The following is a 15192-nucleotide window of genomic DNA, read 5'->3' as shown; positions in this document are numbered from 1 at the left end:
TAGGTAGAAATCCTGATTGCAGTACTCTTCCGGAATCTTACGACTTGTGAACTTTTTTTGTACCGACAAGGGAACGGTATTCCAACTTTGTTTTGATAACCAAACTAAGATAACTATCGACTGGTTACTCTGACATCTATTTTTTGTATCATTGGATGGCTTTTTTACCGCTATTTAGCCATTTATACCCGAGTCAAATGTGTCACTAGCTTAGCAGCCTCACAAGCAGTCTCGGCTGTGCTCTGTGCAGTGTGCATTGCCTGTTCACCATGACTCAGCCAGTGAAAATAGACGGCAGTCTGGTCCCGGGGAACTAAGAAACGATCCACCCATGGCCTGGGCACGAGTAGTCTGACCTGGTGACCCACGGTACGAGCCTACCCAGGTGTGCCCTGGGTGGTTCTAGCCCGGGTGGTCTCCAGCCTGATTTGACAGTGGTCTCTGGTGGCTTTTATTGATCATTGTGTTTGCTAAGCACACAGTGACTTTTCTTGAAGCTATGCACCGTGCTAAACCGATGTTCACCGCTGGCATAGTCTGTGGATGTATTACACGATTGATATTCTGGGAGGCATCTCCGTTTTGTGTCAAATGTCAAGAAGTCTTGGGTGAGACTGGAGCTTGTAATGTGTGGATCTCGGAGCCATAGAAGGCGACATAAACCAGTCGTTTCGGTCCGGACGTACTGTCTTCATCAGTCCATATATGGTCCATGTGTGAGACGCGATCTCCATCTCTGGGTCGGCCAGTTCCGTCTATTTCTGTGGATGTTGATGGGACGGAGCAGCTCGCGCGGCCAGTGGCGGTGCAACGTTCTGTTAATGGCAGCGGCCCACCGGAGCTGGCCCGGCGCTGGAGAGCTGGCCGCGCCGCCGGCGGCCGCAGCTCGTGGCCAGCTCGCCTTACAAAGCGGCGGCGGCGGCTGCGGCCGGCGCGCATCTCCAGTTGACAGTGGCCGGCAGCGGGCGGCGGACAGGGCGCGCGCGGACCGGCCTGTGACCAGGGCACCGCGCCGGCCCGGTGACCGGGGTGACCGGCCCAGCAGGGAGCGCGCCCGGACGGACGGACGGACGGCCGCCGGCACCCCCGGGAGCGGCGCCGCTCGGCAGGGGCCGTCCCCGCGCCGCCTCCCGGACAGTGCAAGGCGCGCGTCGCACGTGCGCCGGCGCAGCCGCCGCGCGCCGGGCCGCCCAAAATACGTGGCTGACGGCGAGGGGCCGGCCGTTGGTTGGCCGCTGGGACGCCTCACGTGCCCGGCGGGCCGCCTCCAGTTGGCAGCAGGGCCTGTTTGGGTCGGGGACGTGTGCCCGCGGCCGCCGCCAACTCGCAGTCGTGCCAACGGCCACCACGTGAGGCGACCCGGCGGCGACCTGACCCGACCCGACCTGGCTGTACCGGGTGGCCGCTGACGGCCCGTGAGACTTGTGACGCCGCCGACCGACTGCTCTCTTCGCCACCACCATGACGCTGCCGGCCAACATGCTGCAGAGCCAGGTCGGCAACTTCAACATGATACGGGTGAGTAGTGAGCGCGCTGGTCCGGCGGAGGGCGGCGGGTCGGGTTCGGCCGTCGGCGCGTCGGGCCACCCGCGGCTGACCGGCCGTCCACGGGGACAGGGCTGACCGGGGAGCCACCCTGCAGCCGCCCGTGACTGCCGTTCACGGCAGAGCGGGGCTGGGGCGGGAGGGGCGGCTGTTCGCCCTAAACTGGGCCGTATACCGGGAAGCGGCCGGCGGCGGTGCCGTGAACTCTGCCGTGGCCAACCCGTCCGACCGGTGTGTACAGCCGCGCCGCCGGCTGACCTGACCGTGGCCGGCCGGCCGGCCGGCTGCAGCTCTCCGCCGCCGCACCCCGGCCCCGGGCCCAGTGTGCCAGTAAACGTCGGCCTCCAGGCAAAGCTTCGAGTTTATATCTCTTGATTTGGATTCAGACCAGTCTGTGGCTTACTCTGGAATCGGGCTGTGGTTCCTTGTTTTCCGATGCATGTCAATGGTACTGCCGTTGGTCAAATTACATCAGCCGATTATTTCGTCGTGGTATTTTAGCATCCCTGTAGATGAGGCATGGGACGACATTGCAGTGACCAGGGTGGTGTGTCACCGGTGATAGTAGCACTCTGCTATTCCATATCGCGGACCCTTGTGGTAGTGTTGGAGCAATAGGCTTATTGACGTCTCCATGGAAACCCAATTTGACACGTATAATAACAGCGTGCTGCTATCATCGCTGAAACACCACCCGGGTGTCCGTCTACATTGTGTGAATATGATGTGGATAGAGTTGCGATTAAGACCGGGCTGGTGGCTCGATCTGTTGTATGACTGCCGAGACTCACTCGGTGATAAGCTCGCCACAAAAACTCTGCCGCTGCTAGGGCCACCACTGAGATCAACTCAGTGAGGTGGGACCACCACCGAGATTCGGTCTATGCTGGGAAGACCATCGATAATCGAGATTAGACTGGTAGTGTGACTTCGGGATTCAAAGAATGGTCAGACTTGGGTCAGACCACCGCTACTGTGAGTGGTGAGATTGCAGAGACTCGACCGTTCATGGGGCCACCGATACCCGCTCAGGTGGTAAGGAAACCAATCGCCAAAGAGGATAGGAGGATAGCCGAAGCTGATGTGATTAGCGAGACCCTGGAGGAGATGGACCACGGTCTGTGATGAGCTCACCACCGCGCCTCCGCCGGTGATGAAGCGGCTGACCTGCAGTTGGTAGCGTGACCGCCGGCGGCGCGACCGCAGGCCACCACCGCGATGTGATTGTTACCCACTTGTTATGCAAACGGCGCCGTCCTGTGTACGTACGTGTGATAAACAGGCGGCCAGCGGCGTTACCGCCGTGCCGCCGCCGGCGTGTTCTCCTACTCCGGGGAGCCCCGGAGGATTGCCCCGAGGATAGCCCCGGAGGATAGCCCGGAGTATAGTCCGGAGCACAGACTCTGGGCCGTGGGTGACTGCGACAAGAGTTCGGTGGTAGGTGGCGGCAGTTCCAGACCGGCACGTCAGCGAGCTCTGCTCTGTCTGTGGTTGATGGTGCGGTTCGTCCGCCCTGACCGTGCGGTCTGCAAGATACTGATGGTCGGTTACCAAGGACCTCGGGTACCCGAAACCTGTGTCCGATCCGATGCGATCTGCGGTCACCCACACACCTCTGCTTTAAAAAATGATATGGGTCTCCCGTCTCGGAGGCACGAATTGAATTTGCAACATTTCGTTTGGAAATGGTGGGCCCGAAATTGGGTGTCATATCGGTGTTATGAACTGATGGTTTGAACAAATGTGGGCCGAAGCTGCCTGCGTTGCAGGTAGCTCGTAGTGTTTATTGCATTTTCATCTATCGGTATATTGTTGGTTTTTAAGTCTCCTATTCATAGGGATGCGCTTTGTGGGCATATCGCATTCATTCTTCGGATGCGATCGACTCTGCCTTTATTTCACTCTCGCCGCACACCGGCGGTCTGTCTCCACCGATCTGTCCTGTGCCCGAGTTGGTGTGCAATGAAGTTGTAAGAGTCAGATCGGTACTCCTCAGTTCGGCATTTGCTCTAGGGCTGCCCACACTACCCCCGCGCTCTCCTAATAAGGTTTGGTTGGAGCGCACCGCATTAGCGGTATTTGAGCCATCCAATGTTCTGCATTATTGATGCGCTGTGAGCGTACTACAACATTCACTGTACCGTGGTGGCCGAACGGCTGCACTGCTGTCGGTCGAGACTGGATGCTATACGGCTGACGGCCGACCGTCAACGACTGAATGCTGGTGCCTAGCCCCGCGACATAGTGGGACCGTTCCCGTAGCTTACTTGATAAAGCCAATGACTGTGCATGACACGCTAGGCTACTGTCTGGCCGAATAAGGCTGATGTCCAAACGGGTCTTATTCCCATCGGTGTAGGTGCTCCTTACAACGCCGGGCGCTTTACAGGCGGCACTCGAGCTGATTTCGCCGAGCCGCTAGGCCGGACTGGTCAGTGGTCACGGCCGAGACTTCATTCACCAGCAAACTGGTATTCGGTGCAATGTGCGCCACACTAAACTGGCTAGGATGTTTTCACTTTTGCCGTGGCGTAGTGGAAGTGCAGTTTTTTCTGCCATTAGATATACGAATACCTACGCACAGTAACTTGAGTCTTGGTTGACTCAAGCGCGGTTTGGTAAGAATGACAATTTTGATATTTCTTTCCCATGATATCTATGTAGCATTATTTCGGTTAATCCATGCGCTTCTATCAGCCCCACACCCGCGCCAAGGGCTTGCTGTATCGCTGGTCTTCGGAGATGCACTGTTTTTCGTTTTCTCCGTGTCTGGGCTGTTTGGGGGGCGGACTGCGATGCGTCAGAGGGTCTCGATGAACCCTGCGCTGTTTACCAGTCACCCCGACGTGTGAAACAGATGCGTTGGCAACCGTATTGTGTCGGCGTTTTTACAGGCCGCACCGAGCCAAGAACCACCGATGCGTTATGCTTCTTTCTCGTACATTTCAAGGTGACGATCAGTTGGGATGGGTGAAGCAGACAAGGTATCCAGTAATGAGATTAGTCAGATCTTCTTTTTGCAGTGCTGCTTCGGCTGACTTTCGATTTTCTGCTGGTTATGCCGTTCAAAATATTTTACTGATGCGGTGTGAATTACGTTTCCGACCGGTCCGGGACCACACCTCCTGCGTACTTTCCGCCACAGAGTCGCGACTCGCTATGGTTGCAGACGGCACTGTGCCCGACTTTTAAGCCACCAGGACTCCCCACTGCCCAGCGGTCGGTCACATGTCTACTCGTGTCCTCCTCTGTCAAAACGGATAACTCTGTGGCTAACTCCTGTGGCTGGATTGTGGCTGACTTCTGCCCGCTCAGTCCATCAGCTCAGCGCTGTTTCGATGGCTGGCTCATCAGTTGTTATTCTTCAGTTGCTCTTTGAGTAACTGCTCCACCAGTCCAATGTCGTTTCTTAATGGAGGCTCAGCAGTTCAGCACTGCTCGGTTACCCACTTCATCAGTCCATAGTGACTGGGAGTGGGGAGGTGTTTCGTGATGAACCGTGTCAAGCTGCAAGATGCTTCGTGAAAAGCAGTGCTTTGCTGACTCCCTGACTAGCCCCCTTATTTGTTTCTTCGTTTTGTTTTGTAGTCGTCTGAGAATAGTTTGATGGGAGAACCGCCGTCAAATCAGAATCATAACTCGTAGCGCTAGGAAACTACCGACACGGGAAAAGACGATATAACTTGTATCCTGAATAGACACCAATAGACACCTATTTCTCTGTCCACTCAGTGTTGGACCCATTTCCCTGTCTTCTACTCCCTATCTGACCCATCTCCCTGTCGCTCCCTGTCTGTGGCTGTGCCGTATGTAACCGCGGTTCCACTCCGTATCTCACTGACCGTACCGCGACTCCGCTCCTTGTCTTTGTCGTTGAAGTTGAAGTGCTTCCGGCCCTTGGCTGGAAGCCATACGGGGGGACGCCTCACAGGCGGCCCAGCCGCCTCAGGAGCTCCACCAGCTTCTTCGGGTCTCCCAGTGCTTCCCTCATCTCCGGCTCGTCTTCTCCGAATATCCTTCGTCTCACCTCTGCTCGGGCGGGGCAGTCGGTCAGGAGGTGAGTTAGTGTCTCATCCTCCAGCCCGCACTCAGGACAGGTGGGGTCGTCTTCCAGGCCGATTCGGTGTCTTTGTCGTCGGTAGCCACGTCCTCTACTCCCCGTCATTGCCGTCTGTGACCGCCCCGGACTGAGACTAGCTGTGCCTCTGTGTGTGTCGCATGTGGCCGTCTATGACCCCCCCCCCCCGCCCGCCATCGTGTCGTGCCGTGTATGACCGTCTGACTGTGGTCTTCCTCTCTGTCTGATCCGTCTGTGACCACGGTCTCCCTCTCCATATGTTTCATGAGTGACCGTCTTTGACTGCGGCCTATCTCTGTCTCTCAGGATGAGTTTCACCCGTTCATCGAGGCGCTGCTGCCTCACGTCAAGGCCTTCTCCTACACATGGTTCAATCTGCAGGCTGCCAAACGCAAGTACTTCAAAAAGCACGAGAAGCGAATGAGTCTCGAAGAGGAACGCCGCTGTAAAGAAGAACTGCAGGTGGGTCTTCATGAAAATACCCCGCTGTGAAAAAGATCATTTCATTAGGGTGTGGGTCTGTCATTATTATTTTTTCTTTCTCAAGATGAATGTTGCTAGAACGCGCTGCATATTTACTTAAAGAGACCTAATTTTCTACATGCTCAAATATTTGCCTTGAATGGACATTCCCCACACATTCAGTCCGTTACTGGTCAGCCTAGCCACAGTGCAACATATCGGCCCCTGGCTGAGTGTGTCTCGCGTAGGTGATGCTCGTCTACTCCCGTCTTTGAGCCCGCGGCCAACCGGGTCCTGTACGGTAGGCCGGCCGTTCTGAGTTCTAAAGTTTAACCCTCCGCTTACCATCACCACAGAGTGAGAAGGCCGAGGTGAAGCAGAAGTGGGCGTCTCGGCTCCTCGGCAAACTCCGGAAAGACATCACCCAGGAGTGCCGCGAGGACTTTGTTCTCTCCGTCACCGGTGAGTCTGGAGACGATAACGTGTGATCGTGTGCACGTCCTGGATTGTTGTCTGCTTATGGTTTCTCCTGCAGTTATATAGGTACGAAATTCATAGTTATCAAATGATATTGAAACGGCTATAATATAAAGTAGACGCCTTACAATTAATCGCAATTGATTAAATTACAGTGGATACTTTTGCATTGCAACGTTTTATATGTTATGATTGATCAAATTTATCGCGATGCATGCTAGCTGCACACCACTAAGCGTATTTCTCGGCACGGGGCAGTCGACTTCTGTCCTATCTAGACCAGCCACCTTGTGCTGGTGGGTCGCCACCCCTGACCGACCCTCTCCCACCCACAGGTAAAAAGCCAGCCATGTGCGTGCTGTCCAACCCCGACCAGAAGGGCAAGATGCGCCGCATTGACTGCCTGAGGCAGGCGGACAAGGTAGGTAACCGGCGGGGATGGGCGGAACGCAGCTGGCGGGGCACGGTTATGGTCGCACCGCCAGCTGTGCTCGGTGAGGGCGGCGGAGGGAGGCGGAAGGCTGTTAGGGGTGATCGGTCGAAGTATGGGAGGCTTCCCGGGATGATGGTCCGGCTTTGGGAATGAGGGTTCTCAGTCTTCCGCGCGAGTCCCACTGGGCCAGCCCTATCAGCGGCGATACGCTACCATCTCGGGCGATCTTACTCGTTTAACTATACGGACAATTTCAAGGGTGTAGCGTCGATTTTTTTCTGTACACACACTTCCGAAGCCAATCAGTAATATCACAGGCTTCGTGCTGAACACCGCTCAACGATCACTGCCGATTGTCCACAGGTATGGCGGCTGGACCTGGTCATGGTGATCCTCTTCAAGGCGATCCCCCTCGAGTCGACGGACGGCGAGCGGCTGGAGAAGTCGCCCGACTGCATGCACCCGCAGCTGTGCGTCAACCCGTACCACATCAACATCTCGGTGCGCGAGCTCGACCTCTACCTGGCCAACTACGTGCACCGGCCCGGTGAGTGTGATGAATGACCGGGGAGGGGATGGGGACGGGGACTGAGTCGATCAGCGGACTCTAACTGGATTGGGATTCAGCGCTGACCCGCCATTGGAACTGAGTAGACCAGGGGTTGGAAATAGACTGACTGACTCAATGTGGGATTGGGACTGATCAGGACTGGCGACCGGTGGTGTGGGACAGGGACTTGGAGAGTGTCTACTTGTGTAGGAGACGAAAACTAAGCCGACTAATGTAGGACCGGTATGGGGACTGCAGTCCCGGTTGCGGTATTGGGTTGTGGGTGATGCTGTCCGTCGCAGCCCTCCCAGACGGCCGGCCGGCCGGCACGACGGGGTGAAGGCAGACTGATGACGCACCAGTCGGCTCCGTTATCCGCGGCCTTACACGTGCCACAAGGCCGCCCGCCGCCCGCCTGCCGCTGGTGGCCACACGGCGGCTCAGCTGCTCACCTGTCTGAAGCGAGCCGGTGGATCAGTGGCTCAGCGCGAGCCTTGGGGTGGATATTGTCCAAAATAACTCGACACAGGTCTGGCTCAGGCTGTAGCCGGTTCCCACCCGCTCAGCTGCTGCTGCTGAAAGTGCTCCAAACCGAGCTCCGTTTCCCGTGAGACCATGAAAAGCGCGAGTCCGTGAGCTGCCCGGCCGCTGGGTGTCGTGCCCACGTATTCACGGTGTGTTTACCGGCGCCGTGTCACTGCCGACCGTCCGACTCCATTTGTCGCCCCGAGTAGTATGCGTCCGCTCGGTTTGGCGGCGGCTCAGCCGTGAGGCCGTCTCCGCCCCCACCCTCCACCCTCCCTCTCCGCGGCACTCCGGCGACCGGGCGACATCGGTAACAAATACGACAGCATTTGCCGCCACCCTTTCATCGCCGCCGGCCGGATTCAGATGTAAATTTTACGGCCGGCGGCGGAGCGGCCGGTGCGCGGCGGCCGGCGGGCCGCTCCGCGTCGCCCGGCCGCGCGGAAGGCGCTCACCATAAATCGGCGCCTCCCGCGCCGGCGGCAGTTTGTTCCGAGCTATTGCTGGTTCCGGCGCGGCACGGTGTGCCGTCGGATCGGGCCGTAATCCCGGCGCGCCGTCCTCCCCCCGGCCGGCGTCGTCACCGATGCGGCCGCCGTCGCCACTTCGGCCCGTGTCGCCGGCGCGGCCCGGCCGGCGCGGCGCTCATTACGGCTAATTGCCAGCGCGATGTGCTGCAGGCTGGTATTTTGAGGGCTCGAGGCGCAGAGAGCCGCCTTGCAGAGACCCGTTCGCAGCGCGCGCGCACCCGACGCGCCCTGCACTGCCGTCGGGTTGCGCGCCAGCTATAAATAAACCGGCCACGGTTTTTGTGTGTTTTGAAGATGTGAGAAAGATGCTCTGCTCAGCAGGGATATAAATAAATGCTCGCGGATATCGAGTTACTCAAGCGATATTTGTGAAGCCCTTCGGCAATAATCAATCGACTGCAAGCATTTGTTTAGCATTTTATTGGGACCTGCCGGCTGCTATTCTGAAATTGTTGGCGAGAATAAAATACAAAATAATGGCATTTATCTGGTGCTGCATGGGTGATTGCTTGGGTAGTTGTCCCGTAAATGAGCGTTAACTGCAGAATAATTACGGCTTCCTGTAGAATTATTTTTAAGTTAAATCCAAAATGGAATAAAAATAAGACGATGAATAACTACCTACGTATTGGTTCAACGCATAGGTACATTACTTGTTTCTTCTGCGGTCGCAAATACGTAAGTCATATCGTCATACGATTAGGCGAGTGTCGGTGGGTGGGTGTAGATAAGAGCTCTCGTAACAGGCTCTGAGCCTGATATTAGGGCCCGAGCAGCTAGGAAACGAAATATGCACCATGTTAGCGCTATCTTTTGGATCATTTTGAACGGATAGATGGTATCTTTGTGACATTATTTATTCATTAAATCTTCTCCGGCTTGATGTTGGTATCAAGTGATTCGTAACCTGTCAATATATTTCAAATATCGGTGTTTTTCTAGGCGCTGTAATCTGTATTTATGGCTGTTGTTTCTGGCGTTCCCCTGGCATGATGGCTTACCATAACTAACGGAGGACTCCGTGGCTGCCTCTCCTGTTTAATACAGGTATCCGGTCGTAACTGAGCAATGAGCCGTAGCTACTGCACTGAGATTGGCGAATGGTCTCCAGGATCATTTGCAGGCGATTCTCCGACGCGTGCTGTATGTGTTGTGCTTACCGAGCACGGCCTGCACTGGAAATTCAGTCTCCCTCGGCTCCGCTCGCTAATGGCCACACCTCAGCGCCCGCTAGTTGGCCACGGAGCCCGTTAGTGGTCCAACCCGACGCCGCCGCACCACACTTTTGTCTCGCGCGCGCCGATTATGAATGTATAATGTAGTCGATGCTGGGTGCTGACTACTGCTGTTTAGCTGCCGCCCCGTGGACAATTATGGTAATAATTTGCCGTTTGGGCCGTTATGGCCGTGCGCTAAATCAGCAGTGCCGCCTGCGTCTCGGACATAACTTCCAGTCCACTTAGTGGCGCGTGGCTCGCCTGGCTGCGTCTCCATCGTCGCACGGCCGCCGCCGCCGCCGCCCCGCCCCGGCCGTTCCGCCGGTGGTCGACCAAGCGCGCTGCCGTTGGGATAGGCCCGCCGCCGCCGCTCCAACTGCCCCTAAATCGCCGAATCCGGGCCGGTCGCCGCGCCGCGCCCGGCATCGGCGCCGCTGTTTTGACGTGGAAGGCATAGAAAAGGCATCGCGACCGCGGCGCCGGCGGCCGGCCCGCGTGGAAACGACGCGTCGACTCCGGCGCCGAGCGGTTTACGGCGGCCGGACGGCGCCGGCCCGTCGGCCGCCGCTCGACGGGCGCCGCTCAACGTCCGGTCCGGCGGCAGCCACGCGTGCTGATCCGGTGTGAATTTACGCGTGCCAGTATCGGCGTCGATCGGCGACGGACGGGCGGCGCCGAGCGTCCGCGATCGGTCCGCGCGTCGACACCGGCAATTTACGGCTCCGATACGCCGGCTAATGGTGGCTTTATGGAGCGGCCGCCTCCGAAAAACGGCCAGATTAAAGCTGGCAAATTATCGTCGCGTCGGTGGCGCGGTGTGATCTCTGCCGCCGATCGGTGGCCACCGACGGGGTGGAGAGGCGCCGGCTCCTCCGCCGAGCCGAGAGGAAGAATCGGCGTCAGTTGGACTGACTCTTCAGTCGACTGGAGCCTTATGTTGGAGGAGCTCGCTGAGACGAGGATCGAATGCGTATAGACGTGATTTAAGTAGATATGAAATTGAAATGAATAGAGAAATCGGCGTTAATTGTGAATCAGCCTCACTGTAATTTAGCAACCGTGAATCATGCTGAATTAGAGTGCGAAATGCATGATTGGTGGGATGAGGCTCGGAAATTGGTCCACTTTTCCTCGTAGCGGCGCCGAAAGGGCGTGCTGCATGAACCCGGAGTTGGCCTTCAGTGCCGGTCGGCCGGCAGAATTTACTGGCGAAAGTCGTTCCGTACCGGACCATTGGACACGGTCCACCTGTCCGAGGCTCGGTCAGCTGGCCGCCCCCGCCCCCGCCCCCGCCCTGCCGTCATCGCGGCTGAGAGGATTGAGGACTGATCCGTCCATCTGTTCGGAGGGACATGACTGATAGTTTTGGGTGGCTTCAGTAGTTAGGTCGGTTCTGCCAAACTGGAGGACCAGAAGCTAACTAGGATGTGGTGACTATGGACTGAGAAGGGTAGGAGGTAGGAATTGGAAATCTCATAAGCTACTACCGGGGAAGCTAGTGACATGCCGCTGATGCGCTGACCTAACCGCACTAGCCTGGCCAGGCGTTAGCGCGCTGACGCAAGTCTACCGTTCTGAGTTGAGAATTGATGCTGCTGCTGGTGCCTGTCAGTGATGCTTTACATTGACCAGACCATGCCGTCCTGACGTGCGATGCTCTGTCTTTTCAGACAGCATCCCGGGTAACACGTGCGAGGGCTCAGAGCTGGAGAACGACGACCGGTTCGTCAGCAAAGGTGAGACCTAGTCTCGACGCCTCTCCTCTCCTCCCCACCCCGGCCTGCCGCCGCTCCCTTCATCTTCATTCTCCCCCGTTTTCCGTCCCGCGAGCCGCGCTCACCTAGCTGTCAACCCTCGGGTCCAAGCTGGTTTATAGACGTCGCACTAATCGCTAATTGCTTGCTACCGGGCGGATTTATCGTCGATGCTTGGAGCCTTTATTGCGCTCCGGCTCGGGAGGCGTGGTAGGGGCGGAAAGCTCACGGCGCGAGCGACAGGGATGGTAACGGCGTTAAAAAGGCGATAGGGTATTGAAATTTAAATGATATGTAAACTGTTGTTGATCTCCTTCTAGACTGTTACGTAAGCTACGTCTGATAGTTGCTACGAGTATGTGCATTGCAATTTATTATTTATTTCACTTCGTTTAAACCGCTGCGCTTTGAGACACTACGAATAACTGTGAAACTGTCTTATGAATTACAACTAATAACGACGAAATCATTTCCCGTAGTTGAGCGGCTAGGTCACGTTAGGATACTGCATACTCCCTAGGTTAAATCATAGAGAACTAGGCCCAATATTTGACCTATTCGGAAGCTCGTCGATCCGGCTCTGAGTGATGTTCATCAGTCATGGGGCAATCCAACTCGCCACTGCCAACAACAGCAGTCCTAGTGAGACCGCTTCGACAGAGCATTCGTATACTGAATCAGTGGCTTTGAGCACTTTCGGCGAAGATAGGCCATGTATTGTTTTTGGGAAGAAAAACAGTGCGTCTTCCAGGGAGCAGTGAGCGGTTGTTGTGAGCGGAAGAGGGATGAGTTTCTCGGCAGTCCCGCCCGTCATTCCTCGAGAGATGCTCGCCACTGAACAGACCAGCCCAGTGCTGCGCCAGCAGAGGGGCCGGACCCGGCAGCTACGTCCAAACAGCAGGAGAAGGCTCTCTGCGGTCGACAGCGGCTGCCAGGACGGACACAAACAGCCGCGGACCCGGTCTGACCCGGCGAGTTCCGCGGCCCCTTCCGGTGCCGAGACCCGCCCGGCCCGGGTCTCACGGACCTGTCGCCACCTGCCGCGCTGATCCTCCCGCGCGCGGCCGCCCGGTGCCCTTGTCCCTGCGCCGCGCGCGCGGAATGTTGGCAGCCGGCGGCACGCAGCGCGCCAAGGGGCTGCCAGCAGTGCCGGCGGCGCCGGTACGGGGCCACTGGGCCGCTGGACTTCTCCCAACTGGTACCCGCCGTGACAAGGCACGGCCCCACGTCGCGCCCCGTCGCTCGGCAGAGGCGAGCCGAGGCGCGCGCGTTACGGCCGCCGCGCGCCGGGCTATTTTTTGCGTACGGCTATCGTATGGCGGCGCCGATGTTGTGTCACGGCCGTGCGGAGCGGCGCGGCGGCGCAGCGGCAGCGAGCGCCGGCTAAATTTACCTGGCCTCGAGCCCAGTGGAAATGGGGGCCGCCGGTTCATCGGACGCGCGGCGGCCACCGGAGGCAGCGCGGCGACGACGGCTCGGCCGGCGCGGTCGGCCAGTTCCGGCGCGATTCTCCCCACCGTCCGCCGCGAGAGGGTAAACAATAACGGCGCGTCTGCAGCGACCATCTCTTCCGGCCGGCTGGGCCGTCGTTAAAATAATGCTGGCTAATCAGAATCGTCCGATAATATATTCATCCGTGCGTCAGCGGCAGTGATCGGCGGCGGCACGGTGCCAGAGGGACCGCTGCCGGGGGGAGGCGGCCGGAGACGGGCATCCGTATCACTTTGTCGTTAGCCGCACGTGGCGCGAGCTATCGATGATGGGACGGGTGAGACCGGCTGACCCCGCGCTGGGACGGCTGTGAGGGAGAGTCGGGAGGGGACGCGTAACTCTGCGGTGGGACGGTCGTGGCCTGGGGGTGACAGTGAGTGACCCATTGGTGGGATACTCAGGACAGTCATAGGGAGATGGGGCAGAAGGCGACAGCTGAGGCGAAAAAGAGAGGTCAGAAGAGTAACGCGTGAAAAGGAGGCATGAGTGAGGCGGATAACCCGTTGTGGACCGTCCATGGTTCAGGATAGTGAGTGACCCTGTGGAAAAGGATCGTTCCCGAGAAAAGGCGACAGAAGACTGAACGTTTTAGAGGGGAAAGGAGATGACTTCATGCCGGAGTCGGCGGTCTGGTCCGCGGGCTTGGGCGACTGATGGTGCCGTGACTCTCAGACGGTGATACCAAGTCGGTCTGCCCCGGTGGACGGCAGTCCCAGTGGGTGGGGGTCGGGTGGGCCGCTCTCCCGGACACGGTCGCCGGCCGGACCTGTTGCCGACACGGGCGGGCCGTGGTTCTCTCTCTCCCAGACCCGCTCTGGTCCGCTGTGTCCGGCGCCGATCGGGGACGGCCGCATCCGGCTGGCCACGGCGCCGTTTTCACCGGCCGGGCCCGGCCGCGTTTCGCCAGGGAGGCGCCGCGCCGGCCGAGAGAGCGGGGGCGTCTCGGCGTGCACCACGGCGAACCGGGTCAGAGGCCCGGCCGGTCAGGGCACGGCGCGGTACGGCGCGGCACCGGAGCACGCCCCACGGCAGAGCCGGCTCTGAAGTGGTCCCGCCCCGACCTTGCCGTGATGGGTGTGCGGTGGTCCCATTTCCGACCGTGCCGTGCGGTGGTCCCACCCCCACAGGGATTGTGGGATCGGTGGCGTGGGTGGCTGTCGGACCGGCTGGTAACCCGACTGATGGCTGGCCGGTAGCTTCCAGTCCGGCTCGGTAGTTAAAAGCTAAGCCCCCGCAAGTCCCCTGCCTTGAGCTGAGTGGACCGTGCCACCCGACCGTGCTGGACTCCTGGCGCCCAGCACTGGCCAGGTCTGGCCGACCTCGTCCTGTCTCGGCGTTGGCAGACAGGTACAGTGTGCACTCTCCCCTCCCCTACTCCCCTGCCCCACCGCTCGCGCACGGCCGCACCATGAGTTGGCCGCGCCCGCGCCTCCGCGGCAGGAGCCCCTTCCTCCCCCGCACTACATACTCATGCTCAGCAGATGTCTGAATCCCCGCCCGCTCAGTTCTGAGAACTGAGCATGGTGAGTGCCTGACTTCACATCTCTAGTTGCACTGTTCTGCCTCCCCATATCAACTTCATTATTTGTAGCTTTTTTACTGTGCTTACATTCATTCACTGGTCAAATGCCTCAGAAACTTATCAAAGAGAAAATGTGGTTGAACTTTAAAAGATTGATGATAATCCCACCTATGTATTTTCTAAGAAGAATGACAAATTCATGAATGAATGATTCGACTCTGATGTCAGACGTTCATTCCTTGTCCATGTACCTGAGGACGAATCTGATTGAATGCTTGTGTGTAACGGAGACAGTAGAGTTGCCCTGCACGACTCTGACGGCAGTTCAGTGCCCTCGGCTCGGTCAGATGACTCTGCGGTCGGGTCTTATCGCCACCGATCGGCCGGCGAGGCCGTGGCCGCCACGGTCTCCGATGACAGGCCGGGCACCCGTCCGCTGTGCGCCGCGAGCCGCCGTTCGGCCCGTGCGCCGTCCGCCCGGAGGCAGCGCAGGGCTCCGGTGAGGCCGCGGGCGCCGCCGCTGCACCGGCGAATCGCCGCGATGGCCCCCTGCCAACGGTGTCAGGCTATTTTTGCGCGGCCCGAAATACACGCGCCGCGGCGAGGTG

The 15192-nt window shown here is 58.4% G+C and overlaps 1 protein-coding gene across 18 annotated transcripts in view; it reads left to right on the top strand.

Moving 5' to 3' along the window:
* Positions 1–15192, top strand: part of LOC122393524 (nuclear factor 1 X-type-like) — a 46072-nt gene that overhangs the window by 9303 nt on the left and 21577 nt on the right. For 10 of the 18 annotated variants that reach the window (XM_043389678.1, XM_043389675.1, XM_043389673.1 and 7 more), the window contains exons 1-6: positions 960–1518; positions 5930–6085; positions 6442–6547; positions 6898–6983; positions 7359–7542; positions 11488–11553. In XM_043389678.1, coding sequence (XP_043245613.1) covers positions 1462–1518; positions 5930–6085; positions 6442–6547; positions 6898–6983; positions 7359–7542; positions 11488–11553 — 655 coding nt within the window. In that variant the 5' untranslated portion in view covers positions 960–1461. Of the gene's footprint in view, positions 1–959; positions 1519–5929; positions 6086–6441; positions 6548–6897; positions 6984–7358; positions 7543–11487; positions 11554–15192 lie in introns of those variants that run through there. The other 8 variants (XM_043389679.1, XM_043389676.1, XM_043389672.1 and 5 more) reach the window with 3 other exon arrangements.

This window comes from Amphibalanus amphitrite, unplaced genomic scaffold, assembly GCF_019059575.1.
Source record: "Amphibalanus amphitrite isolate SeventyFive unplaced genomic scaffold, NRLGWU_Aamphi_draft 000539F_arrow, whole genome shotgun sequence".
Classification (NCBI taxonomy): Eukaryota; Metazoa; Arthropoda; class Thecostraca; order Balanomorpha; family Balanidae; genus Amphibalanus; species Amphibalanus amphitrite.
Note: the sequence above shows the minus strand (reverse complement) of the source record. Positions and strands in the feature narration are given on the sequence as shown.